The sequence below is a fragment of the Dipodomys spectabilis genome, unplaced genomic scaffold, assembly GCF_019054845.1.
Source record: "Dipodomys spectabilis isolate Male_0828 unplaced genomic scaffold, ASM1905484v1 ptg000098l, whole genome shotgun sequence".
Classification (NCBI taxonomy): Eukaryota; Metazoa; Chordata; class Mammalia; order Rodentia; family Heteromyidae; genus Dipodomys; species Dipodomys spectabilis.
In genome coordinates this window covers 5,611,199-5,638,723 of record NW_024870775.1, presented here as the reverse complement: position 1 = coordinate 5,638,723, position 27,525 = coordinate 5,611,199, and the positions used below count along the sequence as shown (strand labels likewise).

General features: G+C 54.7%; 1 protein-coding gene across 7 annotated transcripts in view; it reads left to right on the top strand.

Moving 5' to 3' along the window:
- Cux1 (cut like homeobox 1) overlaps positions 1 to 26,948 on the top strand; it is a 256,975-nt gene extending 230,027 nt beyond the window's left edge. For 5 of the 7 annotated variants that reach the window (XM_042686505.1, XM_042686504.1, XM_042686503.1 and 2 more), the window contains one exon: positions 2,512 to 9,015. In XM_042686505.1, coding sequence (XP_042542439.1) covers positions 2,512 to 3,223 — 712 coding nt within the window. In that variant the 3' untranslated portion in view covers positions 3,224 to 9,015. Of the gene's footprint in view, positions 1 to 2,511; positions 9,016 to 17,571; positions 17,700 to 18,197; positions 18,262 to 18,982; positions 19,093 to 20,194; positions 20,312 to 24,365; positions 24,450 to 24,715; positions 24,773 to 25,278; positions 25,360 to 25,940; positions 26,006 to 26,186 lie in introns of those variants that run through there. The other 2 variants (XM_042686510.1, XM_042686509.1) reach the window with 1 other exon arrangement.
- The last annotated feature ends 577 nt before the right edge of the window (positions 26,949 to 27,525 follow it).

The following is a 27,525-nucleotide window of genomic DNA, read 5'->3' as shown; positions in this document are numbered from 1 at the left end:
CTTGAGCACAGAGAGGCTCAGAGACAGAGCTCAGGCCCTGAGTTCAAGACGCCCCCCCCCCCCCCAAAAAAAAGAAAAGTCCATGAGACTCTTTATCTCCAGTTAACAACAAAATACTAGAAGTAGGGGTAGCTCAAGTGGCAGAGTACTAGTCTAGTGAAAATGTCAAGCAAGGGAAAAAGGCCCTAAGTTCAAGCCCCATTACCAGCACAAAAATAGGTAAATAAAAAGTCAAAGCACAGTGAAATCAGGTATGGTGGTAATAAGCCAGTTGGGTACATGTAATCCCAGCTGTAATCTCAGGAGGTGGAATGTGGAGGATCTTGGTTTCAGACAGTGAGACTGTGTCAGAAAACAAGGTGGGCATGGTAGTGGGCCCCACTGCTCAGAAAGCAGAAGTAGGAGGCTCCAGGCCTGAGTCAGCTGCAGCAAGTTAGCCTAAGACCCTATTTGAAAGACAAACTGAACACAAAAGACTGTGTGTGGTTCAACTAGTAGAGGGCTTAAGGCTCTGAGTTCAGCCCTAGTACCAGCCCTACAAAAAGGTCATGAAAAAACCAGGACTGAGCCTTTGTTTACTTTGTGTCCAGCATTACAGTCAATATGCCACTTCATCTTCCTCTCTCTGCAAGGAAGACACTTTTTTCAGATAAGAGAACTAAGGTTCAGAAGGCCACAATGACCTGTCCTAGTTGGACAGCTATAGAGTAGCAAAGCCAGACTTCAAACCTAGGTTTGGGGGTCGGGGGATGGAGGTAGGGGGGAGTGTAGTTGAGGAGGTGGGAGGGAAGGGATGGTAGGGGAAAAACAAAGGAGGAGGCAAAGGATTGCTTGGTAAGAAATATACTCATGCCAGGTGCCGGTGGCTCATGCCTGTAATCCTAGCTACTCAGGAGGCTGAGATCTGAGGATCATGGTTCAAAGCCAGCCCAGGCAGGAAAGTCTGTGAGACTCTTATCTCCAATAAACCTCTAGAAAACCAGAAGTGGCGCTGTGGCTCAAGCAGTAGAGCGCTTGCCTTGAGCTGAAGAGCTGAGGGACAGTGCTCAGGCCCAGAGTGGAAGCCCCACGACCAACCAAAAAAAAAAAAGAAAAGAAAAAAGAAATGTACTCCTTACCTTGCTCATGTAATTGTAACCCCTCTGTACTGTATTTTCACAATTAAAAAAAAAACTTACTAAAACATAAAAAACCTAGGTTTTCCTAAAGGCCTGGGATATGCCCAAACCTTTCCCCTCCACCCTGCCACCTCCCACTGGGCGGGGTGAGGCTGGGTGTCCTAGCCACCCAAGAGCCACCCTCCAGTCAGCCACTGGTCACCTGATGCCACATTTCCCAGGCCCCCTGCATCACCTTAGGGAGGAGGTCATTACTCCCTAGGACCTTGTGGGACATCTCAGGTCCTGACTTCAGGATGGGGTTCCCAGGCTCTCCCTGCAGGAAGCTGGTAACTACAGAGGAGGCCAGCTAGGCCCTAGGTGCTGGCCTCACTCCTCCCAACTCCACCAGCAGTACAGGAAGAGCTCTGGGGCTCTCCTGGAGGAGAGAGGCTACTGTGCCATTCCAAAGGCCTTGCCTGGGTCACATGACCCACTTCTGCATGACCCTGGGCCTGGTGCTTATTTGCCCAGCAGTGGACATTTGTAATTTTCAGCACTGGGGAAGAAACAAACAGCTGGCCCCACATAGCCCTTGGAGGATGAAGGAGAAGGAGCTTAACAGGAGCCCCTTCATGGGGCCACGGTGGCTTCTGGGGCCCTGGGCCGGCCCTTTCTCTAGGAGGCGGTGCTTTTCCGTCCCACAACACATCTTCCACTGGGGGCTGGAGTTAAAGCTTGCTTAAGAAGCACCAGTGTCTCACACCTGCAATCCTAGCTTCTTAGGAGGCTGAGTTCTGAGGATTGTGGTTTGAAGCCAACTGGGGCAGGAAAGTCTGTGAGACTCTGACCTCCATTATACCACCCAAAAAGCCAGAAGTGGCTGATCTGTGGATCAACTGGTAGAGTGCCAGTCTTAAGCAAAAAAGCTCAGGGGCAGCACCCAGGCCCTGAATTCAGGCCCCAGGACTGGCACTCCCAGCATTCAGGAGGCAGGAGATGGGGAATTGAAGACCAGCCTGGGCTACACAGGGAGATCCCGACTCAGAAGGAAAGCAAAGCCTGGCGCCAGTGACTTGTACCTATATCCTAGCGGTTCACTGCCCTGGCCCCCAGTTCAAGCCCCAGTACCTGAGCCAGGCAAAACTTGTTTGCCGTCCTGAAGCTGGTGCGGGAGGTCTGCTCCTTTCACGGAGGGAATTAATGCAGGAGACCTGACTACACTGGAGGGGAAGCGCGTCCTGGGACGCAGGGGGTCGGCGGGGAGCCCGTGCGTGCGTGCGTGCGTCCGCACATGCGCCTGCACCCCCGCGCGAGTGCGCTTGCGCGTGTGCCCCCGTGAGAGGCGGGGGTGGCGCGGCCCGCCACCGCAGCTCCCATCTCACGCCTGTCTGGTCTCCCGCCGGCCCCGCAGGTCTCGGATCCGCAGAGAACTGTTCATCGAGGAGATCCAGGCCGGGAGCCAGGGCCAGGCCGGCGCCAGCGACTCGCCGTCGGCCCGCAGCGGCCGCACCGCGCCCGGCTCCGAGGGCGACAGCTGCGACGGCGTGGAAGCCGCGGACGCCGAGGAGCAGGGCGGCCCCGCGGCCGCTGCCAAGTCTCAGGGAGGGCCGGCCGAGGCCGAGGCCGAGCGCGGGCCGGAGGAGGCGCCGCGGCCCGCCGAGCCCTCGGGGGCCCCGGGCACGGAGGACGCCGACGACGCGGGCCGGCCGCGGCCACCGCCGCCGCCCGAGGGCCCCGCCGACGGCCCCACTCCCAGCCCCGCCGCGCCCGCCGCCGCCGCCGCCGCCCGGGAGGACGCCGCTACCTCAGCCGCCGCGCCCGCCGCGGGCCCCGGCGCCGCCGAGAGCAGTTCCGCCTTGCCAAGCACCAGTGCGCCCGCCGCCGCCGCCGCCGCCGCCACCACCGTCCCTGCCGCGGCCGCCGCCGCCGCCGCCACCACGGCCGCCGCCGCAGTGCGCAGGCCCAGCTCGCTGCAGAGCCTCTTCGGCCTGCCCGACGCCGCGGGCGCCCGGGACTCGCGGGACAACCCGGTGCGCAAGAAGAAGGCCGCCAACTTGAACAGCATCATCCACCGCCTGGAGAAGGCCGCCAGCCGCGAGGAGCCCATCGAATGGGAGTTCTGAGCGCCCGGGCCAGGTGGAGCGGATCGCGGGCCCGGCCCGGCCAGGCCCGGCCCAGCGAGGCCACCCGAGCCCAGCCGAGGCCTGGACGTGTTGCGCACTTACCGCCCTGCGGGCCACAGGGCAAAATCGCCATAGGCCAAGGTGCATATAGAAAACAAAGGAGCATTAAGCCCAATCTATGTCGTGTTTTCAAGGAAGAAAACGGAAATGTGTAGTCAAGCTTTTTTGTACCCTCAAGTGTTTTTTTTATTGCCCTAAGTGATTTCCACAGGTTCTGGAATAACTCTTTACAGCTTTGCCTTGCGCCCTCCTCTTCGTGTGGGCTTAAAAAGAGAAAAAAAAAAATCAAACCCACATATTAAAAGGGGGCTTTTTATCTGCCATCTAATGGCTCAGAGCGATAATACACTATTATCTTCTTAAACCAGGAAAGGGGGGGGGGATTTTTCAGAAAAAAAATTTAAAAAAGAAAGCTTTTGTAGCTGCCCAGTTGCCACTAAGAGATTGCACAGTCAGGCCGACTCTAAACACACTAGTTTGGATTCCTAAATATTTTCAAGAAAAGAATCTTCTCGTTTGAAACTTTGAATTGAAATAAAACACATTGACTCCACGTATTTTTTAACAGAAAAAAAAGACAAGTCACATCAGGAAAGTATCTTGATTTCGTGGTAGCTGACGTAGTGTTTTCTTGTACGTGAATAGACTCCTGACGTAGTACACATTGATCCATAGCTTTAACTAACTCTGGGCTTTTGCTGGCCAGAGTTTGTTTAATACGCTCCATTCTAGGCCAAATCAGGACAAAAGAAAAGATCCGAATCTAGGTATTTTATAATCTGCTTTTTAACCTCTAACCGGAGAGCACGTTGATCAGACCTCATATGTCGGAGGCTTAGGAGACAAGTTGGAACTGTAGCGTGAACCCATTCATTTTGTTTAATTTATGGTGTCTACGTCTATGTGTGTCCTGTCCCAGCCTTGCAAGAAAGGGTAGGCCAGCCAGGTCGCAGCTGGCAGTGGGGGAGGGGCACCTTTCCTTGGCAAACAGAAGGCACCTCCTTTGATACCACTCCCGGGTGCCTGATGGACCCAGGCGCCGCTGCCCTCCCCCTCCTCCCCCCAGCGCCATGAAGGCGCGCTATGTTTCCCCTCTTCCCACCACAAGCACTGAGGACCTGTGATCCATGTGGGAAGAGCTCTTCCCTGCAGGAGCGGGACAGGGGGCAACCTGGGCTCTGCTCCCACCCCTGTAGAAACAACCCAGACACACCAAAACGTTGATGCTCTTTGCTTCCAACCCAGACCACTGGCCCTTTCCTTCAGTTTTCTTGGGAAGTTCTTTTTATGCACAGTTTAGAGCAGTCTAAGTACAAATCAACAAAAAAAAAAAAAAAAGAGAGGAAAAAAGTCTAACTTGTCTCTGATTCCTCCCGTTGTCTATGTGTATATGCGTGAGTTCAGAGGTGGATGGGAGCGTGTGTGTGCGTGCGTGTGTGCAATTTTCTACGTCCGTGTATTTTCTTAAGTACCTGTGCACACATAGAGTGCAGTACTGCCACCTTTTTCAATAAGCTGGTTTATCAGTTACGGCTTCTACAAGTTTGCTAATTTAGACTCCTTTAATTGCCATATCTTTAAACTAACAATAGATGATTTCGGTATATATATATTTTTTTTGCTTATTTATAGGTGCTGTATTTTATTATCTGATTGTTAGGAAGGGATGGAAGGGGCAAATACTCTTTAGAGGGATAGACTGCCGGCAGTATTGGGTATAATTTTCAAGATGTAGCTGTCATACTGTATATTACTGATTGAAAGCTTTTGACCGTATTGTGTATCATGGAAACCTTTGTCTTAGGTCAACATCTTTGGATGACATTTTAATGGTGCATTCATTATTTCTTAAGTTTAATTAATATTACTTTGTTCTTTTTTTTTCTTTTTTTTTTTTTTTTTTGGATTGGGGGGTGGGAGGGAGTTGGAATTTTAAATGTCTGCTCCCGCGGTCACACAGTGTGTTGATTATTACTTACTTACCTTGTAGGACTCAGACTGTAAAATCCAAAAGCACATTTCTTTGCATGCTTTAGAATTTCCGTATTTCATTTACAGTCTTTAAACCTACAACTGCAGCACTTAAGAGTTTTCACAGATCTTAAAGAGTCTCTACACTAAAGACAGTGTCTTTTCATGAATGGGAAGTTTCCAGAAGGCTCTAGGAGGCTGGGATGCAGGCCCTTTGTCTTTGGTTGTGGATGTCCACACTTGCAATCTGGCTTAGTGGGAAGATAATTCATGGCAGAGGGGCCAAGAGGAAATGGATTGATATCCAGCTGGAGGCGGGCTAACAGTGAGGTCACACCCAGAAACCTCAGGACAGAGAGAGGCTGAGCAGATGGGACTATGGGGTCCCCTCCACTGAACCTCAAGGGGTCTTTGCCCTCTATGAAATGCATCTCTTAAGACCTAACTTTCATCACCCTGAGAGCGGAAAGTAACAGACTAGTAGGCTTCACTGTTGCTTAGCTAAGGGATTAAATCTGAGGAAACAGAAAAGTTTAGATTTGTCTGGTTCTCTTGGCTAAATGGTTACAGTCTAAAACAGCCATGCTGGAATTCAGTCATGGGCGGATGGAAGGGGAGGGAGGTGCTTCTTATGTTTGAACTCAGTCACTGTTCATTTCCACTCTTGTTCTTCCCGCCAGACTTCCATCTGGATGCTTGATGCGATCAGTTGGTTAGATTTTTCTTACAGCTCTGGGTATATATTTGTTCCTCTGTTGTCTTTTTTTTTTTTTTCCATTGAGATCCTAACCTTGTGATCTTTTGGGTTAAGCTACCACTGTCTGTAATACTTCTAAGAGCTGCCACAGGATAACGCAGAAACTTGTGTCCAGGCCCCTCAGTCTGAGTCTAAGGGTTCATTTTTCATCGTGATAAGCAATATTCAAGTGCCTTGAACAGCGCCCCCTCGTGGTGACCTCCACTGGCTGGCTGGGGAGCCCAGCCAAGCTCCCGCAGGCAGCCAGCCCTCCTTCCTCTTTATGCCCTGTCGGCTTAAAAAGCTAATTTGTACCTCTCCCCAGGGGAAATGGTTCCCTATAAAACACTAACACTTAATTATAAGCTCCATTATACCATTTTAAATGGCTTCTTTTTTGTTAATTGGAGACAGCATTCATAACTTCAGACTTCTGCCACTACTTAGCTAGCTTGGTGGAGGGCTAATTTAAAGTCAGTGTTCCCATCCTGCCCGAGTTCCCCTGTGCTATCCAGGTGGCCAGTGTGGGGGTTCTGTCTCAGACCTACCCACTTCCCCCAGGCCTAGATCCCTGCTCACCTGGGAGTCAGAATGTGTGACTGCCTACCCATTTCTGCCAGACTTGCCACTAGAAAGGACAGTCGTGGCTACGTGCCAGACTCTGTTATCTAGCTAAGTCACCTGAGATGGCTTAGGGTCTGGCTCCCAGGATGCGGATTTGGGAGAGGCGGTAGATCACAGCTCTCAGCCCCGTCCTCCAAGGCAGGTCCTCAAACCCCCAAAGCACAGTGTCTCCCCACCCCACAGCCTCCTGTCTACATGTCCCCCTCCCCACTTGAAAACCATCTATCTGGCACAGGTAGCCTGGTCTGGCTGTAGTACCCGCACAGAGAGCAATGGTGCTGTGTCTCAGGCCTAGGATCATGGCAATCAGACTGTATTTCTTTGTTCCTTTAGAGAAAAGTCAGTCAGTGGTGAGCCTTCTGGGCTGTGTGTTCTGTTCCCCTGACTTTTCCAACAGATCTTGCTGGAAAATGGCTGGGGTATGTGCATGTGCCCTTCTGAGATTAGCACCAGTGACCCGGTGATGACCCTAGTAGAGCTGGGCCAGGAGCAGCTGTGCTGGGAGATGGCGGCACTGCAGGCGTGGCGGGCCCATCCCTGGGGGCCTTAGAGCAGCTGGAACATCACTGTCCCCCCTCATTTGTCTTCACACTCCTCATTTGTCCCTGTCTACCTCACCGGGGCTCCCCACCTGATGCGGCTAGTGGACTGGGGATGCGCGGCTGCCCGCCCACCAGGCCAGCTTTTTGTGAAGACAGGCGTTTGTGCCATACGGGGTTCACGGATTTGCTTCTCCTGCAGCTGTGTCCTGTGCAGGAGTGGCCGAGAGGCCTTTGCTGTGTGAGCTTCCTGAACAGCTGTCACGATCCATCCCAGCCGCCCTGTTGTCCTGGGCTGCCCTCAGCTGGCACGTGATCTGATGGATCACCACCGCCTTCCATGTCTCTCTCACTTCTGGCATTGTGGTGGTGACTGCTGCAGCATGACTGCTTTCTCCCTTGATCTGCAAACATCTCAGGCATAGGGAAGGGTCATGGGCTTTTTTCTGCGGCCTGCATGCCTTGACCTCCCCAAATAGCATACCTGTAATCCCAGCTTACTTGGAAGGCAGAGTTGGAGGATTGTGGTCTGAGGCCAGCCCTAGGCAAAAATGCAAGACCTGATAAAGCAGAACAGCTAGGTGTGTGGCTCAAGTGATAGAGCACCTACCTATCAAGCAGAGGCCCCTGAATTCACACCCCAGTATGGCCAAATAAGAAAAAAGAAGTTCCCGTTTTCCATTCAGTGCTGAAGAAAAGCAGCCTCTAGTGCTGAGACTGCATGTTGGGCCTCCACTGTGGAGGCCCAAATCTTCTGATGGGAATTGGGAATCAGGATTGTGTGGTTTGGTGGTCAGGCATTCATTCACCAGGGCAAGGCTTGTGTTCAGGTGGTTAGGTAGTGGCCTGGGACTCTACCAGAACCTGGCTCCCTCTCCCCAGGGCCTAGCCTGGCCAGCACTGGGCCAGCTGGCCCACAGAATGGTCCAGTTGACTACTAAGTTCACTCAGCAGATTACCCTTTCTGTAGATGAAATCTACCAGGATAAAAAGGAAAGCAAATTCCCCAACAAAGTTCCAGAAAGATCTCATGTTTTAAAAAAACTTGAGAGATGGGCTGAAAGCCAAGGCCAAGACCTTCAGGGCCAGTCTGGATGGAAAAGAGGCCCCTAGGCAGCCAGCAGACCCTAAAACCAGCCCTGGTGTCTGAGTTCCCATGGCTGGAAAGCCATTTCTTCCAGTTCTGCCTGCCCCCTCCATGGCTTGCCCACAGCACTTGCTCTGCCACTCCCCTCCAAAGATCCAAGCCCTCGGGGCAGCCTCACTTTTTCATTTGGGGATGAAATGACATTTAGCTTTAACAAGACATTTCCAAAGCACCTGGTCTCTTCCAAAATGCTAACTTTAAAAGTTCAGCATGGTAGGGAAAGAATTCGGGGAGGTGGGGGAGGAGAGGGGCTCAAAGAAAAAAAGAAAAAGCTGATGAGAGAAAGACATTTGGCTGTGTGTGTCCCTCCCCGTCCGATCCCCTGTGCGTCAACTTTGAAACCGCCTTTGAGTTGCTTTGCATGGGTCCGTTTTCTTTGTAATGTTAAGAAGTGGAGTCTGCGTCACTGTAATTTCTGTACTGTTGTGGCTTTAATTTCTGCTATGTATCACGCTTTCTGCGATCAGAAAGAAAAGGTGCCTTAAACCTCGATGTCACAGCTCTGACACAAGCACATTGCGCAAGTGTGGGAACTTTTCGTTGGCAAAGCAAGATAGACCCTCAGCCAGATGCGTCCGTGCCGTGGGCTGCTTCCGGTTCACACTGCTCCCGCTCACCTCCTTCCCTTTTACTTTTCTTTTTCTTTCCTTTTTTTTTTTTTTTTTTTTGAGTTTGCTTTAAACAGCACTTAAATATAAGATGGCTATGTGTAAAAGCTCTGTGCAATGAAATCATGTTTCTTCATTTTGCAAAGACCGCGAATTGCACACCAAATGAACTCGAAGTAAGCTTTAGACCAGGACAATTCAGGTTGCGGATGAGTTTATATTCACTGTAGATCTGTGTGTTCATGAAACTGAAGGGCAAATAAATCCTTCTCCCACTTTCCCTACCCTAGCCTGGGGTTCAGCCACTGAGCCACCCCCCCCCAAGTGTCAGATCACAGCTGTCCCTCCTGCCCCCACCCCCACCCCCTTTCCCCTGTTGAGATGCCCTGCTGCTGACCTGCCAGTGCGGGAAAGATGATTAGAAAGTGTTTCCTCAAGAAAAGAATACTTTCTATCCATCGTCTTGTATTTATTATTATTTGAGCGCTCATCAGGAGTGTGTGTGTTGTTTTGTGTCCTGATTGCTTTTGCTGTCACCCCAGTGACCACAGTCTTCACACACACACACACACACACACACCCTGGTAATTGGGGGGGGGGCGGTAAGGCAGGTACAGAACCTGTCTCCCCAACAGCCACCCAAAGACGTGGTCTTCATACATCTGAAACTTTTGAATGAGAGAATTGAACAAAAAATTTTAAAAGCTACCGGTGCCAGAAGTATCAGGAACAGCAGAGGGAAGCATAGAGAAGCCACATTCAGGTCCCCAAAGCCTCCTACAGCCTCTTGAGACTACTGGGTTCATGAAGGTTCTTTGGTGAGCCCTGATTAGGGGGGCGGTGGCACTGTGACGCAGCCTGTGAGCCAGAGGGGTTTTCTATGATACCTGCATCGCTGGGGGGAGGGGGGCATCCTTGTCATTCCTGCATTCAGAGTTGGCTGCAAACCTCCTCGTGAAATGGCTGGAGTGTGAGCGCCTGAGCGGGCCGGGCCAAGGGGTCGTATGGGGGAAGCCCTTCCCCTCCAGGATGGTTAACTTGGGGGGACAGTGAAACAAGGCCTGCCAGCAAGACACCGGATTGGCTAATCAGTGGGGAGGGTACAGGGGCTGGCTTGGGGGTCCCCTCTCGCTGGAGGATCCCGCACAAGTAGCCCAAGGCAGGGCCTCTGCCCCCAGACAGCCCCTGACTCATCTTCCATGCCATGACTTCACCCCTTCTCTGAAATGATTGAGGTTCCCAATTTTATCATCTTTGGGGGAAAAAAATCCCCTCTCCTTGGGTTTTCGTTTTTTTTCTCTACAATTAGTCTATGCACCTTTCTCCCTCTCTTCCCCTCTCCCTCTCCCCCCTACCCCCTAACCCCCCTCCTCTCTCTCTTACCAATTTCTGCATCTTTCCTTGCAAAGACAAGTGTCTCATGCCCCGCCCTCTGAGACTGCCACAGGCAAACGCTGTGCATTTTGGAGACATGAGAATTCATTGGACTCTTGAGCATTTTGAGAGTAGCTTGTTACAAACGTGTGGGGGGGAGCCCCTTTCCCGTGGAATAGGAGACCTAGCTCTGCCTTTTGTGCAATAACTACTTCCTGTGCAAGCCGGTGGCCCACGCTCCTGCCCAGACTACTAACCACAGCACAAGACACGTGTCCCCCATGGCGAGGCCCGCACCCGGGCGGCCTCCGCCCAAGGCCCCTCCACGCCCCGCTCCTCCCAGCACATGGTGGGGGGGGGGGGTCGACGTTTTAGCAGTATTTTATATTTTCTGTAACGCACTAAGTCTTAGATGTTTCAAAAGTTCGTTTGTTAAACAATCACAGAGATTTTTTTTGTTCCTTCTCACAAAAGACCCAATTGACCAAAAAAGAAAGAAAAGAAAAACAAGAAAAATAACAAAAATGAAAACAACAAAAAAAGCATCATTTTTTTTTTTTTTTGTACAAATAGCTTTGAGAAGCCTCTTGTGTCTCGGTGGTCCATCGCTGATTTCTGGCTATTTGTTTTTCCTGCAAGAATCAAAGTGGATGTGGCTGGCGTGGGGGTGGAGAGGCACCCGTCCGTCCCTGGGCGTCGTCCCTTCTGTCTGGTTAGCCATATGTCTGTCCTTTAACACTGTACAACGGTCCTTCTATGACATAGAAAAGCAATACCACTGAGATGCACCCTGTATTAGTCACTAGCACCCTAGGTGTGATCATTGAAGTAAATATCTTTTATACAAACACAACCCTGTGTCAGCTGTTTTTATTAAAAGTGATCCGGCGCAAGCACTCTGACCTGGAGACACGCCCTTGCCTCCCTATGCATGTACTGTCCAGTACTTCCGGGTACATGGCAGCCTCCCTGCTTGTGGGAGCTCCTCACATAGTGGGGGCACAGCCAGGCATTCCGAGCCATGCAGCTCCAGCCTGTGGCCTGAACTCCTCCGCTCGGGGAAGGTCTTACTTTGGCCCTAGCACTATGACAAAGCAGGACAGGCCAGCGGCACTGGTTAGCACTGGCTGTTGAGGAGGAGATGGTGGTTTGTGTGTTTCTACAACAATTGGGGTCCCTTCTATCATGCCGTCACCGGGCAGGAGCAGTGGGGAAGGCTTTGCAGAGTTGGCTGCCAGGATGGCCCACTCACGATCTGGGGTGTTGTGTATTAACTGGCCAGCCTGGCAGTCACTCACCTGTGTTTTGGTTTGGAGGTTTGAGATGGAGGCCATGTGACCCATGAGGCCCTGGCCCACTCCCATCAGTGGCCACCTACCCCACAGCACAGGGCGGGGCATCAGAGCATCTCCTCCAATGGGAGGCCCATTCCCATGGAGGGAAATTAGCATATAAAACCTTAAGTGTACCAGTTTGGTGATGAATAATCCTAACTCTCCTGTTGGCCAGATTGCATACACCCCATAGATTTTGAAGAATCTATTAACTCAAACCATGAAATGTGCAAAACAAACTAACAGCACAAAGTCTTTTTACCCAGAGCGTCTCCCCAAGTGCTTGTAAAGTGATTTCATTTAGCAAAACCGCAGTGGTACCATAATAGTTTGGTAGAGTTGTTGTTTGCTTTGGGATTTTTTTTGTTATTGTTGATTTTGTTTGCTGGTTTTGAGGTAGGGTTTGTTTCACTGTAGAGCCTAGGCAGGCTGGCCTGGGAATCTTCATCTTTCTGCCTCTGCCTCCTGACTTCTGGGATCACAGGTGGGTGCCACCGCACCTGGTTTTGTGCATGGTTTTGCAGGGCTTTTTAGAAACTGCTGGCTCTAGAGGCTGAAGATGGGAGATAACTGGTCGTGTTGGGGGATGGCCCCATGCCAGGCAAAGTTCCGACCTTCCAGGGCTTCGCCTTGCTTTCGTCCCTACCGCTCAGTAGGTCAGAACAAGGTTGCAGGCCTTGGGAGCTGAGGGAGATGGTGAAGGCTTCTCCCCGAGGGCATGGCACTTGAACACTTGCAAACTCCTGTCTGCCTGTGTTGGTCGGGACCTCTGCGGGCCCGTCTTGGGATGTGGCTCCCCCCGTGGTCACGGCAGGCCCATGTTGGGGCACTTTCTCCAGGCAGAGACCTGGACCTAGCCGTGCCCCTCCATGTTGGGAGCTTACAGGGCCTAAAGAGGGGACCGGGCCGGGCTAGTGGAGTCTATTCTGAGCACCAGTGCTGGGAGTTTGCGTGAGTGGACTGGTAGCCACTGCTGTGACCATCATGAGGAGGCGATGCCCCAGACATTCAGATGGTCCATAGAAAGGGCTGGGGCAGAATGTGGGGCGCAGTGGGGTACAGAGGTAAGGTTTGATGGTGCCACTCGCTGTTGAGGGAATAATCAAGTTGTCTGCAGTCCCTGCTGGGCCCCAGGCACATCGGCCAACACTGGGGGCGTCTGAGGGGTCCTGGGCGGGGGGGGGGAGGGTCTTGAGCAAGGAGGAGTCATTGAAAAGGGTACTGTAAAAATGACGGGCCACTCAGGTGCCAGTGGCTCATGCCTGTCATCCTAGCTGCTCAAGAGGCTGAGATATGAGGATCACAGTTCAAAGCCAGCCTGGGCAGGAAAGTCCATGAGTTTTTTTTTCTTTTTCTGTTGTGGGGCTTGAACTCTAAGCCTGGGCACTGTCCCTGAGCTCTTCAGCTCAAGGCGAGCGCTCTACCAGTTGAGCCACAGCACCACTTCTGGTTTTCTGAGTGGTTTATTGGAGATAAGAGTCTCACTGACTTTCCTGTCTGGGTTGGCTTTGAACCGTGATCCTCAGATCTCAGCCCCCTGAGTAGCTAGGATTACAGACATGAGCCACCGCTGCCCGGCCCATGAGACTTTTATCTTCAATGAACTACCAAAACAAGCCAGCAGTGGCATTGTGACTCAAGTGGTAGAGCGCGGCTAGCCTTGTGTGAAAAGGCCTCAGTTCAAGCCCCAGGACTGGCACAGATAAAAGACCAAGGGGCAGAGTGCATTGAAGCAGGAAGAGGCACAGGCCGGTGGTGTGGATGGCAGGAAAGCCAGGTCCCCCTCCTTGTCCCCCTGACATGGGTGCCCAGGATGAAGCCAGATCTGGAGGGCAGCTGTGGGGTAGGACAGGGATGGGAGAGGAGACACCAAAGGAGACGCAGTATGCACATAGACAGGCCACTGAACTGAAGCTCCTTTGTACAATTACTTAAAGATCACTTGAAAATATATATATACATAGCAGAGTGCTGGTGGCATATGCCTGTCATCCTAGCTACTCAGAAGACTGAGATCTGAGAATCACAGTTCAAAGCCAGCCTGGGGCAGGAAAATCTATGAGACTAATTAACCACCAGAAAACCAGAAGTAGTTCTTTGGCTCAAAGTGGTAGAGCCCTAGCCTTGAGCTGAAGAGCTCAAGGACATCGCCCAGATTCTTATCTGAGTTCAAGCCCCACAACTAACCAAAAAACAAAAGATTATATAAATCTGCCGCTGGCAAATGACCTAACCTGCACCAAGAGCTACCCACGCCCCTGGGCCTGGAAAGTAGCAGGTGCTTCTGAGTGACTCAGACCCAGTGAGGAGGGGAATGCAGTTGACTCAGATTCACTCTCAGGCTAGCTCAAACCTGTGATCCTCACTACTTGGGAAGCAGCAATCTGAAGATCAAGGTTCAAGGCCATCCCCATGTTCCATCTCTACCAAAATCTGGGCATAGTGGGGCATTTTTTTCCCTCGGTCATGGAGCTTGGATTCTGGGCCTGGGCTCTCTCCCTCAGCTCTTCAGCTCAAGGCTCGTGCTCTACCACTTGAGCCACAGCTCCACTTCCGGTTTTCTGGTCATTTATTGAAGATAAGAATCTCATGGATTTTCCTGCCCAGGCTGGCTTGGAACCATGATCCTCAGATCTTACCTCCTGAGTAGCTAGAATTACAGGCGTGAGCCACCAGCGCCTGGCGTTAGTGGGACATTTCTACAATGCTCAGGGGAGTGCTTTGGTGAGTGCCAGTCTTCCCCAGTGACAAGTTGGAGGTTCACAGCCCAGGCGATGAAAATAACCAAGGCTAAGAGGGGCTGAGACATGGTTCAAGTGTCTTGCATGTATGAGGCCCAGAGTTCAGTCCCTTAGTCTTGCCGAAATAAACCAGCCTGGCGGAAGCCGCAAGGTGGCTAGACATGAAGGAAAAGGTTTGGGGCCAGGTGTGGACTGGGGAGGTTCCGTGCAGTCATCAGCTTCGGACAGCATCCAGGTGGCCAGGGCTGAAGGGGAGGGAAGAGGGGTCCAACCAAGGATGGAGCCCCAAGATGGCGCTGGGGAGAGGAGCAGCCGGTGGTGAAGGGTTGGGGGCCCTGGCGCTCACTGCCAAAGCTGCAGTTGGGACCGAGCCAAGGTGGTAGTGCTCTGTGACAGGCCTAGGGGACCTGGTGTGGGGGGTCGTGCACACCTGTGTGTGTTCTAGATTCCAGTACTGTGGGGTGGGTGCTGGCCTAGCAGGTGGGCCAGGCCCCACAGACACGCAGTCCAGAGCAGGGAGGGGGGAGCCGTGGGCACACACCCAGCCCAGGCCACCTGAGTCCACACGTGATCTGGTTTCCGTCTCTCTGTGCCTCAACCTTTGAGTGGGGGGGGGCCCACGCCCTAATGCCAACTTGGACCTTGCTGGGGTCTGCTGTGCCTCTGTGTGCAGCACCCTGGGAAACTCAGCAGCCTCCTCAGACCCAGGCCAGTGCCACCTCTGCCCCATACACCCCCCACTCTGCCTACCACCGCCAGGCCCCATCCAAGTGGGTGAGCGCCCCAGGCCCCCCATCTGGAGGTCCCCAGCCGGCCCACTACAGCCCTCCGCTTGGCCTCCCTCTAAATTTGAACCCAGGGCATGGCACTTCCCATAGCTAACTCCTCCTGAGTTATCTGGCAGGTGGAGACCACTACACCAAGCTCATTAGTTGAGATGGAGTCTCACTGACTTCTCCCCAGGCTGGCCTTGAACCTCAGTCTTCCCAGTCTTGGCCTCCTGAGCAGTCAGCTCAGCCTTTACTTGGAGCCCAGGCGCATCCCTGATTTCTCCCATGCTTCCTGCCATCTCTTCTTGACCCCCTCCCCACAAGACTCTGGGCCTCAGGCCCCCAGGTCCTAGTCCCCACCATCCCCTCTCTCCATCTGTCCACCAGCACCTCATAGGCCAGCGCCAAGCTAAGCTGCTGCCCACCCCTTCCCCATCTCAGGGGCCCCAGGTGGGGTACAGGCCTCCTCGCTGGGTCCGATCCTCAGTGGAGTCCCTGAATCTGCTGCCTCACCCGAATGGGCTCCCCACATCAGTCAGATAACATGCCCAGGGGCAGGCCCAGGCGTCAAGACCATTCTAGGATGTTCTAGAACATTCCTGCTCAGGGCCACCCCCAGAAATTGGCCCCAAGTCATGGGCATGACTGTCCCTCTTGCGGAGGACGCGGCCCATAGCCAAGGCCCTGAGGTCCCCCTGCCTCTTGCGACCCCATTGTCAAACTCAAGGCCACCACAGTTCTGTCCCCTGCTGGACAGAGCATGGGCCCCCAGGGCTTCTGCACGCACGCAGATCTGTCCTCCACACAGGGGAGTGGGCATCCACCCCAGCAGCCCCCTTCCCTCCCTATGCCACACAGCTCCAGGAGCAAACCATCCACGTGGGGGGAGGCTGTTGGTGGGCATGAGAATGGCGGCCCCCGCACGGCCCCCACACTGGGCTCCAGCAGGGCTGAGCCAGCTGCTGTATGCTGGCCTCTGGGGACAGGGGCCATCTGGCCAGACGACAGTCCTGTCCCCAAGGGGCCCTGGCTGTATCCCCAGGGCTAAGGTCAGCATCCTCCCTGGACAACAAGTGCCAGGAACTGAGCCAGTGCTCTCCCTCAGCCCAAACACAATGTCACCTTTGTGTTGCTCCCCCGCTCTGGCCCCCTGAGCAGGTGGCCAAGGCATGGAACTCTGGGTGGGCCTCTCATCAGGGTCACCAGGGTCAAACCCCAGCCTAGTCCTGCCCTGAGATCTAGCCTGAGCCCCAGTCCCACCTTCTTGTGGGGTTCAGTAAAAGGGCTCCCCAAATATCTGAGGACTAACTGGAGAATGGAGCCTCTGTGCATTTCTGAGGCCACGGTGCCCCCTGGTGGCCACACCACCCACCCCAGGGGACGCTGAGTGAGGTTTTTGACAAATGAGGACCAGAGAGGGTCCAGCCCAGAGCCACACAGCATCAGAAGCAGGGCACCCACAGGCTCCCCTTGAGGCACCGGAGGACCCCGAGGGGCACAGGCTGGGGAACTTCCATGTTCTTGCCCCCACACAGGGCAAGAGATCTCCCACCAGAGTTAGCTTGAATCGGTTTAATTTCAAACACAACCTCTGGGCTCCAGGCAGGGGGACCTGGGAGACTTGGGGGCCTCCACCTCACCCCCACTGGCACTGGAGCCTGTGGCAGGGTGCCACGCAGGTGACACATCAGCTGGGGGAGTGGCCCTCCTGGGTTGGCTCATGGCGCCCACCCAGCCTTTCCCAGCCCCTTCTGCCCCAGGTCCCCAACGTCATCATGCCCAGGGCATTAGTTCTGGTGGAAAGCTGGCACTCACAGGCCTGGTGGTGCACGCCTGACATCCCAGCGACTTGGGAGGCAGAGAGAGGAGGACCATGGATGGTCTGAGGCCAGCACTGGGCAGAGTTAATGAGAGACTCCATCTGAAAGATAGAGATAGGCCTAAAGGCAAGGCTCAAGTGGTAGCACCAGGCAAGCATGAGGCCCTGAGTTCAAACCCCAGTACGGCCACAAAGAAAAAGGGAAAGAAAAAAAAATTAAGCTGGGTTTCCTTGTCCTGCCTGGCAGAGGCAAGGGGACACCCGGAATGGGAACTGGGCCCTGGGCAGAGCCAGGGACCCCTGCCTCCCCCCCAGCACCATGTCCCCCTGGGTGTGGGGGGGACCTCACACCATGTCCTGGGGGGAGGGGTATCCCTGCATCTCCCACCCCACCTCCCAGCGATGTGTCTCCAGGGACACCTGCATCCCCAACACTCGGTGCCGTGTCCCCCCATGGCCCCCTGTGTCTCCCACCACACACACACCTGGCATCTGTTCCCTGGGGGCCCTGCCCAGCCGTCTCCTGGGCAGTGGCCTCACCAAACAGTGGGTAGCAGGGCCCCAGGCTTCCCTCAGGCCCCTCTGATGATCGCCTTCTCCCCCCCCCCCCCCCCCCCCGCTGCAGGGCGCTGTGCAGAGCTGCAGGCCCACGCCACTGAGGCCCTGGCCACAGCTGCTGGGCAGAGGGAGCTGATCGCCCGCCTGGAGCAAGACCTCAGCACCCTGCAGTCCATCCAGCGGCCGGACGCCGAGGTGAGCACCGTTCCGGGAGCACCCCACCACCTAGCCACCCTATACCTGTCCTTGTACCCTCCACAGACCCCCAGCCCACCCAGACACAGACAGTGCCTGGTATCCAGGGGCCATCTTCAATCCTCTGCCCTGAGAGCCCCGGCCAGAGGCAAGAACAGGATCGCCCCACTGCCAAGGCCCTGGGCCCCATCACCACCTCTCGCTGGTTGCATTTATTGTATGTGTCGATCCTAGAGCTTGAACTTGCAGCCTGGGCACTGTCCCTTAGCTTTTTCACTCAAGGCTAGCACGCTACCATTCCAACCATGCCTCCACTTCTGGCTTAAAAAAAAAACAAACTGGTTTACTGGAAATAAGTCTCACAGACCTTCTTGCCTGGGCTGGCTTTGAGCCATGATCCTCAGACCTCAGCCTCCCTGGTAGATGGAATTACAGGGGTGAGCTGCCAGCCCCTGCCACCCTGTGGAGGTGTACCCCATCCTTCCCTCTTACACACAGGGAGCCGCTGATCAAGGCCTGGAGAAGATTCTGGAGCCCATTAAGGATACCAACCTGTTCTATGGTAAGGTGGGGCTGCCCATACTCAAAAGGTCGGGGGAAAGAGAAAGAGGTGCAAGCTGACAACCCAGACCCCAAAGAGTGCTGCTCTCCCAAAAAGGATGAGGAGTCTCCCAGCAATAGCAGCCTTCAGGGCCACGGGGCCTCCTGACCCTCAGCCCCGTCTGTGGCCTCAGCACTGGAGGGGACTGCCTGGCTTCCAGCAGCTGCTGAGCCAAATACAGTGGGGAAGCTGGGCGCCAGTGGCTCACGCCTGTAATCCTAGCCACTCAGGAGCCTGAGATCTGAGGATCACGGTTCAAAGCCAGCCCGGGCAGGAAAGTCCATGAGACTCTTATCTCCAATTAACCACCAGAAAACTGGAAGTGGCGCTGTGGCTCAAGTGGTAGAGCGTTTGCTTTGAGCTGAAGAGCTGAGGGACAGTGCCCAGGCCCAGAGTTCAAGCTCCATGACTGACAAAAAAAAAAACAAAAAACAAGCTCCCACAGACCCTGCAGTGACAGACACAGTGTCACCTCCAAGCTCAGGAGCACAGAGAGGCCACCCTGGGGCCCCAGGCTCCAACAGGGGACACAGGGAGTGGGGTCCCCCCATGCCTCCTCCCACCCGTCCTCCACCCATCCTGCACCAAGCAGCAGCCCTGACCCAGGGGGCTTCGCACAGCTGTGGTGAGGCTGGAACTCCCTGGAGGCCGCCACCCCAAGCTGCCCTCTGCTGCCTCCTAGGAGCCTCAGCCTCGGCCGGCACCCTGCCCGGGGGCCACGTGGACTCCCTGCTGTCCATCATCTGCAGCCAAAGGGAGCGCTTTCGCTCCCGGAACCAGGAGCTGGAGACCGTGAGTCTGAGTCCCCTCGGGCACAGAGCCAGGAAGATAGGCCTGTTGCCAGCCATCCCTGGCAGTGGGATTGGGTTTGCCCCATGCAGTCAGGGAGGGCTTCCTGGAGGAGTCCAGAGAAAAGCAGGAGGTGTTTAAGGTGGATTCTCCAGCCAAAATTGCAGGAGGAGGCACAGGACACAGACACACTGGGTCCCTGCACCCATGGTTTAAGCAGGGTAGTGAGGTCACAAGACGGGAGAGGAAGATGGGTCCCCCATGCAGCCAGTCCAGGACAGAGGCCACGGAGAGATGGTCAGCAGAACACCCGTAGTCCAGGAAGAAATGCCTGAACTGGGGGTGGGGGGTGGGGAAGGGGATGAGGAAGCAGGGCAGGCGTGAGGCGGGGGCGGGGGGGGGGGGACTCCAGGTGACATCCAGGGATCCCATGGGGTCAGCAGCAAGGAATCTGAAGAATCTGCTGGCTGCTGGGTACTGATGGCTCACGCCTGTAATCCCAGCTACTCAGGAGGCTGAGGGTCACAGTTCAAAGCCAGCCCGGGCAGGAACATCTGTGAGACTCTTATCTCCAGTTAACCACCTGGAAAATCGGAAGTGGCACTGTGGTTCAAGTGGTAGAGCACTTGCCTTGAGCTGAAGAGTGCAGGTACAGCACCCAGAACCAGAGTTCAAGCCCCATGACCGACAAAAAAAATCTCAGTGATTCAAGCCCAGTGATTAGGCCAGGTCCCATACACAAGATCCTCTGTAATGGGGACACAGTGTGGGACACTGTGCAGCCCTGAGCTGGGTGCGGGAGCTAGATCCTATCAGGCCTCAATGACAAAATGTCATGTGCTCCCCTTCAAGCCCCACCTCCAGATCAGCCCCCGCCTCCCACTCTGGCTCCTCCCCTAACTCCTATCTCCCAATAGCATCACAGCATGGAGCATGTGTTCAGCACCAGACCTTTGGGAAATAACAAATCTCAAAAGCAAATACACAGGCTCTACCCCAGTGTGACCTGTGCCTGCAGTGGGGCTCGGGAGGGGACAGGAAGGCCAGGATGACTTGGACAGAGAGGGAGCAGTGCCCAGCCAATGTGGAGTCCTCCCCCCACCAGGAGAGCCGCCTGGCCCAGCACACCATCAACGCTCTGCAGAGCGAGCTGGACAGCCTGAGAGCAGACAACGTCAAGCTGTTCGAGAAGATCAAGTTCCTACAGAGCTATCCTGGCCGGGTGAGCAGGAAGCCACAGGGGATGCTAGTCTCCAGGGTGGGAAACCCCAGATTCCGCCCAGTCTCCCACTCCTTAAGCTCAGGAGAAACCCCAGTGGGAGCCTGGAGGATCTGGTTCCCAGAGCTGGCAAGGTACCAGAGTCAGGGAGGTGGACTGAGTGCCTGCAAGCCAAGCACTGCCTTTGTGAAAGGGGGGTGGGGAGAGGTTGGCCAACCAGACAACCCCAAGAACCCAGAATTTAACCCCAGATGTGCCAAATGTGCAGGACAGGCCATGGGGGAACTTGTGTTTTAGACATATTTTGAAGATGCCAGTGGCTCAGCCTATAATCCTAGCTAGTGGGAGGCTAAAATTGGGAGGATCAAGATTTGAGGCAAGCACAGGCATACATGAGAGACCCCTGCTCAGCCAGTGGCGGGGCATGGTGGCATCTTGTCTCCCTAACCCTGTGTGAGGCTGAGATTGGGAGGGTCAGGACAGCCCAGGAAGAGAGGTCTGCAAAACTCCCATCTCCACAGATGAAGCTGGGGGTGGTGGTATGGGCCTGTCAGCCCAGCTGTAGTGGAGAGCAAAAAATTCAGAAAGGTCATGACCCAAACACACACCTGGGCAGGAAGAAGTTTTGAGAAACTATCTTAAAAACAAACTGGAAGCATGGCTTAGTGGTAGAGTAGGGCCCTGAGTTCAAAGCCAAGTACCACCAAAATAAAAATCAAACACCAGCTGGGAGCCGGTGGCTCAGGTCTGTAATCCTAGCCAGCCGGTGGCTCAGGTCTGTAATCCCAGCCACTCAGGAGGCTGAGATCTGAGGATCTCGGTTCAAAGCCAGCCTGGACAGGAAAGTCCATGAGACTCTTATCTCCAATAAACCATCAGAAAACCAGAAGAGACACTGTGGCTCAAGTGGTAGGGTGCTAGCCTAGAGCTGAAGAGTTGAGAGACAGTGCCCAGGCCCAGGGTTCAAGCCCCATGGCCGACAAAAACAAAAGCCAAAAAAACAAGCAAACAAAAAAAAAAACCCATCTCGGTGTAGGGGGTGGGATCACCTATAGTTCTAGTTCTAGATACTCAGGAGGCCAAGGTAGGAGGATCACAGGCCAAGACCTCTCTGAGCAAAAGTGGAAGGCCTAGTCAAAAACTAAAGCAACAAGGGCTGAGGTGGCTCAGAGCACCTTCTCAACAAGGACAAGCCCCTGAGTTCAGATTCCAGTACTGCAAAAAACAAAACAAAAAAAAAAAGGAGGTCTGAGAATGTGGCTTAATGGTAGAGTGCTTGCCTACCATTCATGAAGTCATGGGTTCAATTCCTCAGTTACCACATAAACAGAAAAGGCAGAAGTGGCATGGTAGCTCAAATGGTAGAGCTCTAGCCTTGAGAAAAAGAAGCTCAGGAACAGTGCCGGGCCCTGAGTTCAAGCCCCAGAACTGTAAAAAATAAAAAAATAAAAACAGCCAAGTGCCAGTGGTTCATGACTATAGTCCTAGCTACTCAGGAAGCTGTGATTTGAAGATCGCAGTCCAAAACCAGCCAGGGCAGGAATGTCTGAGAGACTCTTTTTATTTGGGGGGGGAGGGGGGTCCGCTCGTGGGGCCTGAACTCTGGGCCTGGGCACTGTCCCTGGGCCTCAGGCATGCAAGGCAAGCGCTCTACCACTGAGTCACCTTCCCAGCCCCATGTCTGAGAGACTCTTATTTTCAATTAACCAGAAAAAAAAAAAATCACAAGTGGAGCTGTGGCTTAAGTGGTAGAGCACTAGCTTTGTGCAAAAAAAGCCCAGGAACAATGCCCAGGACCTGAGTTCAAGTACCAAGACCAGCACAAAAGAAAAAAATCCCAACAACCCAAAAAAACAGAATGTGATCCATCACTCACGCCAATCAAAGCAGAGCACAGAAATCCACCCAGTGTGTGGCTACAAGCTAAGGGCCCTGGTGGGCAGTGAGTGAAGGAGCTGACAGTCAGGGTAGGAACCCTGCCGCCAAACCATGGGGGACCAGCTCTCCATCTCCACCCATCCAAGCTGGAGCCACCTAGGGCCACCAGAGGGCGCCAGGACCCTGCCGGCAAGCGCTGCTCTGGACTATGGGCTCCTGCCCTCCTCCACGGGGGCCTGATTTGGCCCCACACACCCAGGAATCCACCCCAAACCCTCCAAGCCCCGGCCTGGGCCACATGCTTGTGAACTCAGCTGCTTGGGGTTCATGGGGATGACTTGAACCCAGGAGTTCAACACCATTTCCAGTTTTTTCTTGAGAAAAACGAAAAGTCATTTGCACACAAATGCCACCCTAAGCTGTCTTGTCCCTCCCAGCCTTTTATTTTTTATTTTAACTTAATTTTATTTTTTGCCAGTCCCAGGGCTTGAACTCAGGGCCTGGGCACTGTCCCTGAGCTTCTTTTTGCTCAAGACTAGTGCTCTACTACTTGAGCCACAGCTCCACTTCCGGCTTTTTCTGTGTATGTGGTGCTAAGGAATCGAACCCAGGGCTTCATGCATGCTAGGCAAGCACTCTACCACTAAACCACATTCCCAGCCCTCCCAGCCTTTTATTTCTTGGCATCAGATTTGCACTGGAGCTTTGAGCTTGTTATAGGAGATGTTCTATGAATGGAGCCACACTCCCAGCCCCTCATGCTTTAGGGTTTTTTTTTTCCTGCTTATGTGGTGCTGAGGAATCGAACCCAGAGCCTCAGGCATGCAAGGCAAGTGCTCTACCACTGAGCCACCTTCTCAGCCCCTAGATTTTTATTTATTTATTTTTATTTTTGTCCATTGTGGGGCTTGAACTCAGGGTGTGGGCTCTGTCCCTGAGCTCTTTCACTCAAGGCTAGTGCTTTACCACTTTAAGCCACAGTGCCACTTCTGGTTTTCTGGTTGTTAATTGGAGATGAGTATCATGGAGGGCTGGGAAGGTGGCTTAGTGGTAGAGTGCTTGCCTTGCATGCATAAGGCTCTGAGTTTGATTCCTCAGCACCACATAAGCAGAAAAAGCCAGAAGTGGTGCTATGGCTCAAGTGGTAGAGCGCTAGCCTTAAGCTAAAGAGCTGAGGGACAGCACCCAGGCTCAGAGTTCAAGCCCCATGACTGGCAAAATAAACCAAAAAAAAAAAAAAAAAAGAGTATCATGGAGGGGCTGGGAAGGTGGCTCAGTGGTAGAGTGCTTGCCTTGCATGTATGAGGCCCTGGGTTCAATACCACAGCACCACATAAGCAGAAAAAGCTGGAAGTGGTGCTGTGGCTCAAGTGGTAGAGCACTAGCCTTGGAGCTGAAGAGCTGAGGGACAGCACCCAGACCCAGAGTTCAGGCCCCACAACCAAAAAAAAAAAAAAAAGAGTATCAAGGATTTTCCCACCCGGGCTGGCTTTGAACCATGATCCTCAGATCTCAGCCTACTGAGTGGCTGGGATTACAGGGGTGAGCCACCAGTGCACAGCTTTTTTGTTTTCCCAGACAGGGTCTCATGTCTGCCTAATGCCAGCCTTGCACTGTGATCTTCCTACCTCCACCTCCTGCATGGCTGGATTTTTTTTTTTTTTTTTTTTGGTAGTGGGACTTGAACTCTGGGCCTGAGCGCTTTCCCTCAGCTCTTCAGCTCAAGGCTAGTGCTCTACCACTTGAGCTACAGCACCACTTCCGGTTTTCTGGTGGTTTATTGGAGATCAGAGTTTCATGGACTTTCTTGCCCGGGCTGGCTTTGAACCATGATCCTCAGATCTCAGCCTCCTGAGTAGCTAGTATTACAGGCGTGAGCCATTGGCGCCCGGCATGGCTGGATTTTTGAGTGTGAGCCACCACACCAGGCTTGTTTGTTGAGTTGCAGAGTCTCCCTAACTCTGTCCTCAAGGTCTTCTTTACCAGTCCATCTCCTTAGGTCTCTGTGGGTGTTCAGAGGTGGCAGCCAGGGTGGGCATTGGCAGGTGCTGACACTACAGCACCCACTCCCAGGGCTCCCTTCCTGGATAAGGAAACTGAGGCTGGGCTGGGATGTGTCAGCCAGCCTGCCTCCCCTTTGGGCATCACGTGACTGTCTGGTCGGTCCTTGGCCTCGCAGGGTGCTGGCAGCGATGACACCGAGCAGCGGTACTCGTCCCAGTACGAGGAGCGCCTGGATCCCTTCTCCTCCTTCAGCAAGCGGGTTCGTGAGCCCCCAGCCTCCCCCGGCCCTGCCTCCCAAGTGGCCTCCATGTTTCTCTGTAGAGAGGGTGCCACGATGAACTGGGCAACCTAGAGGAATGTGGGGGCCCACACCCCTCCTCCCTGTAGAACCCTGCCTTGTCCATGCACAACTTTCCCCTAGGGGGCTCACCTAGAGAAGGGGGCCCTGTGACCCCAGGTTCTGTGGGCGGGGTAGGAACCCCTCCGCACCCCAGGCCCTCTCAGGCCTCCATCACCCCCCTTCAGGAGCGGCAGAGGAAGTACCTGAGCCTGAGCCCCTGGGACAAGGCCACCCTCGGCATGGTGAGTGCCAGCCCCAGGGACAGCCTGAGCCTTTGACTCTGGGCACCTTGTCACGTCACACACACACACACACACACACACACACACACACGCACACACACACCCTATTTTGGAGAGGCCTCTCGAAGAGCGCAGACCCTGCCGTGAGTGGACCAGGCATGGGTGTGCATGCTTGTACTCCCGTATACTTGGGAGGTAGAGGCCAGAGAATCAGATTCAAGACCAGCCCAGACCCTGTCTCAAAAATAACATGCCAACAAAAGCAGCTGGGGGTGTGGTTCAAGTTCCCTCCCCCACCCCCACCCATCCATTCCCCCTACCCCCACAGACGAGATCCATCCAGCCTCTGGCAGAACCATGGGGTGTAGGGCCTGAGGTTGGGCTGCAGGGGGCGCCACAGCCCAGAAATCCTGTAGCCAGGTGCCTGCCCTGTCCCTCTCCCTGCTGCCCCTTTCGTGGGAGCTGGGGCAGCCCTGCCCCACCCACTGCCCTCGCTTGCTCCCCAGGGACGGCTGGTTCTCTCCAACAAGATGGCACGCACCATCGGTTTCTTCTACACTCTGTTCCTGCACTGCCTGGTCTTTCTGGTAAGCATCCAGACAGCAGCAGGCAACTCAGGACATCTCCCAACTGCCACACACAGGGCCTTTAGGACAGCAGGGAGCCACCCCTCGGCTCCTGCTACTCCCTTCCCCTTCTAGGGCCTCTGCCTGGGTCACAGCCAGGCTGCTCTGGAGAAGGGGTCTGGGTGACTCCCCCCAGGTGACCTGCAGGGACCTTGGTGGAAGGGAAGCTTGAGGTGGGCACCTCGGTGGGGAGGGGGCGGGTCTACCTCATCCCCCAGGGGACAGCACAGAGGAAGGACACCCAGGCGCATAGGGGACTCAATGAATGCCGGGACCGACACTGAGGCCCAGTGAGAGGTGGGCTGCAGGTATGGGAGGCTCCAGCCTCAGGGATGGCCGTCCCCCCAGAGGTAGCTGCACTAGGGCCCAGAAGCTCTGGGTCCTGCTGTCTCTGTTCACAGTGCCTGGCAGGTCAAGACTGTCTCTAGGGCCCACATACCCTGGGCCTTGGGGACACAGGAGCCCTTCTGTCCCCAGAGCGCAGGCCCAGGCCAGGACCTCTGGGTGGCAGCACTCACTGCGTGTCCCCTCTCCCCGGCCAGGTGCTCTACAAGCTGGCCTGGAGCGAGAGCGTTGAGAGAGACTGTGCAGCCACCTGCGCCAAGAAGTGAGCATTCCCCCCGGGGCCCCCACCCCAAGCCCGACCCCCAGCAGCTCCGGCCACCAGCTCCCCCACTGTGATGCCTTCAGCCCTCCCCCCCCCCCCCCCCCCGGCACCCCGGCCCCATGCGCCACAGGTGCCGGCCCCCTCACCCACACACCTCATTCATATCTGCTCCTGTTCCCAGGTTCGCCGACCACCTGCACAAGTTCCACGAGAGTGACAAGGGGGCGGCTGGTGACCTGTGGCAGTGACCCCAGAGCCCCCGGACAGCGAGGGTCACCTCCCCCCCCCCCCCCCCGCTTGCTTAGCTGTTTCTAATTACTTACCTTTCGCCAGAGATCCCCCACCTCCCCGGGTACTGTCCTCGTCCTTGTCCCAGCAGTGCCCAGGTCCCCTTGAAACATCAGGCCCCCAGGTCCAGGGTCCCAATGCCCACCCCAGGCTGACCCCAGCCCCAGCAGCGGCGGCCGAGGTCAGCAGTGACCCTAGCACTGAGCATCCATAGCAGCCATGGCTAGTGGTCTGAGTCCCAGACCTGAGTGCACCCGGGCTCTGGCACAACCCTCCCCCAGATCTCCTGAACACCTTAAAACCAGCCAAGGAGCCTTCCCTCCAGGCCTGCTTTTGTAACCAGGACATAGGTTACATTGATTCACCACCAAACAGGGAGTCCCAGAGGGCTGCACAGTCCCCCTACCCCACCCCCATGGGATTTCTGCTTGCTTCTTTGGTGAGGTATTCCAGACTCTATCCCCCTCCCCAGCCCCCTTAGCCCTGCGCTGCTATACTGGACCCCAGGCTGCCCTGAGGAGCCCCAGCCTGTCACAGTTGGCCATGGCCACCCTCGTGTGGCCTCAGCTTGGAGCCCTGGCAAGAACCTAAGTTAGATTTGTGCTTGCGCATGCCACTTTGCATATTTGAAATAAATGCTAGCATGTTGATGACATCGCGTGTTCTGATTCCTGAGGGACACTGAGGGTTCACGAGGCCAGAGGCACCTCCAGCAGGACCCCAGGGGCTGCGCCAGGCCCCGGCTGTGGGAGCATGGCCTTGGTACCCAAGGAAGATCTCCCCAACATCCTGTCCTCAAGAATTCCCCCAAGCAGGACAACTCTCATCTCCAGTGAACCAGTAAAAAGCAGGAAGTAGGGCTGTGGTTCATGCGGTAGAGCCCCAGGCTCAAGTGAAAACAAGTAAAAACGGGAAATGCAGTCTCCCTTTGAGAAGCCACCAAGGTGGCAGCTGAGAGCACTGCAGGCAGTTGAGCTGTAATGCGTCAGCCCCCAGGGACTCCCTGCTTCCCTATATGTGCGTGCCTCCATGGGTATCTGGGCTATGTCACTTCCCCTTGGGGCCCCACTTGCCAGGCAAACCGAGCCTGGAGCCACCAGGGCCCAAGAGTGCCAGCCTCAAACCCCTGAAGCGACAGCTCCAGTCTACCTCATCCCCAGTCTGGACAAGACCGGGGGGGGGGGGGGGGGGGGGGGGGGGGGGGGGTCTCCAGGCCTGCAGACTTCCTATGA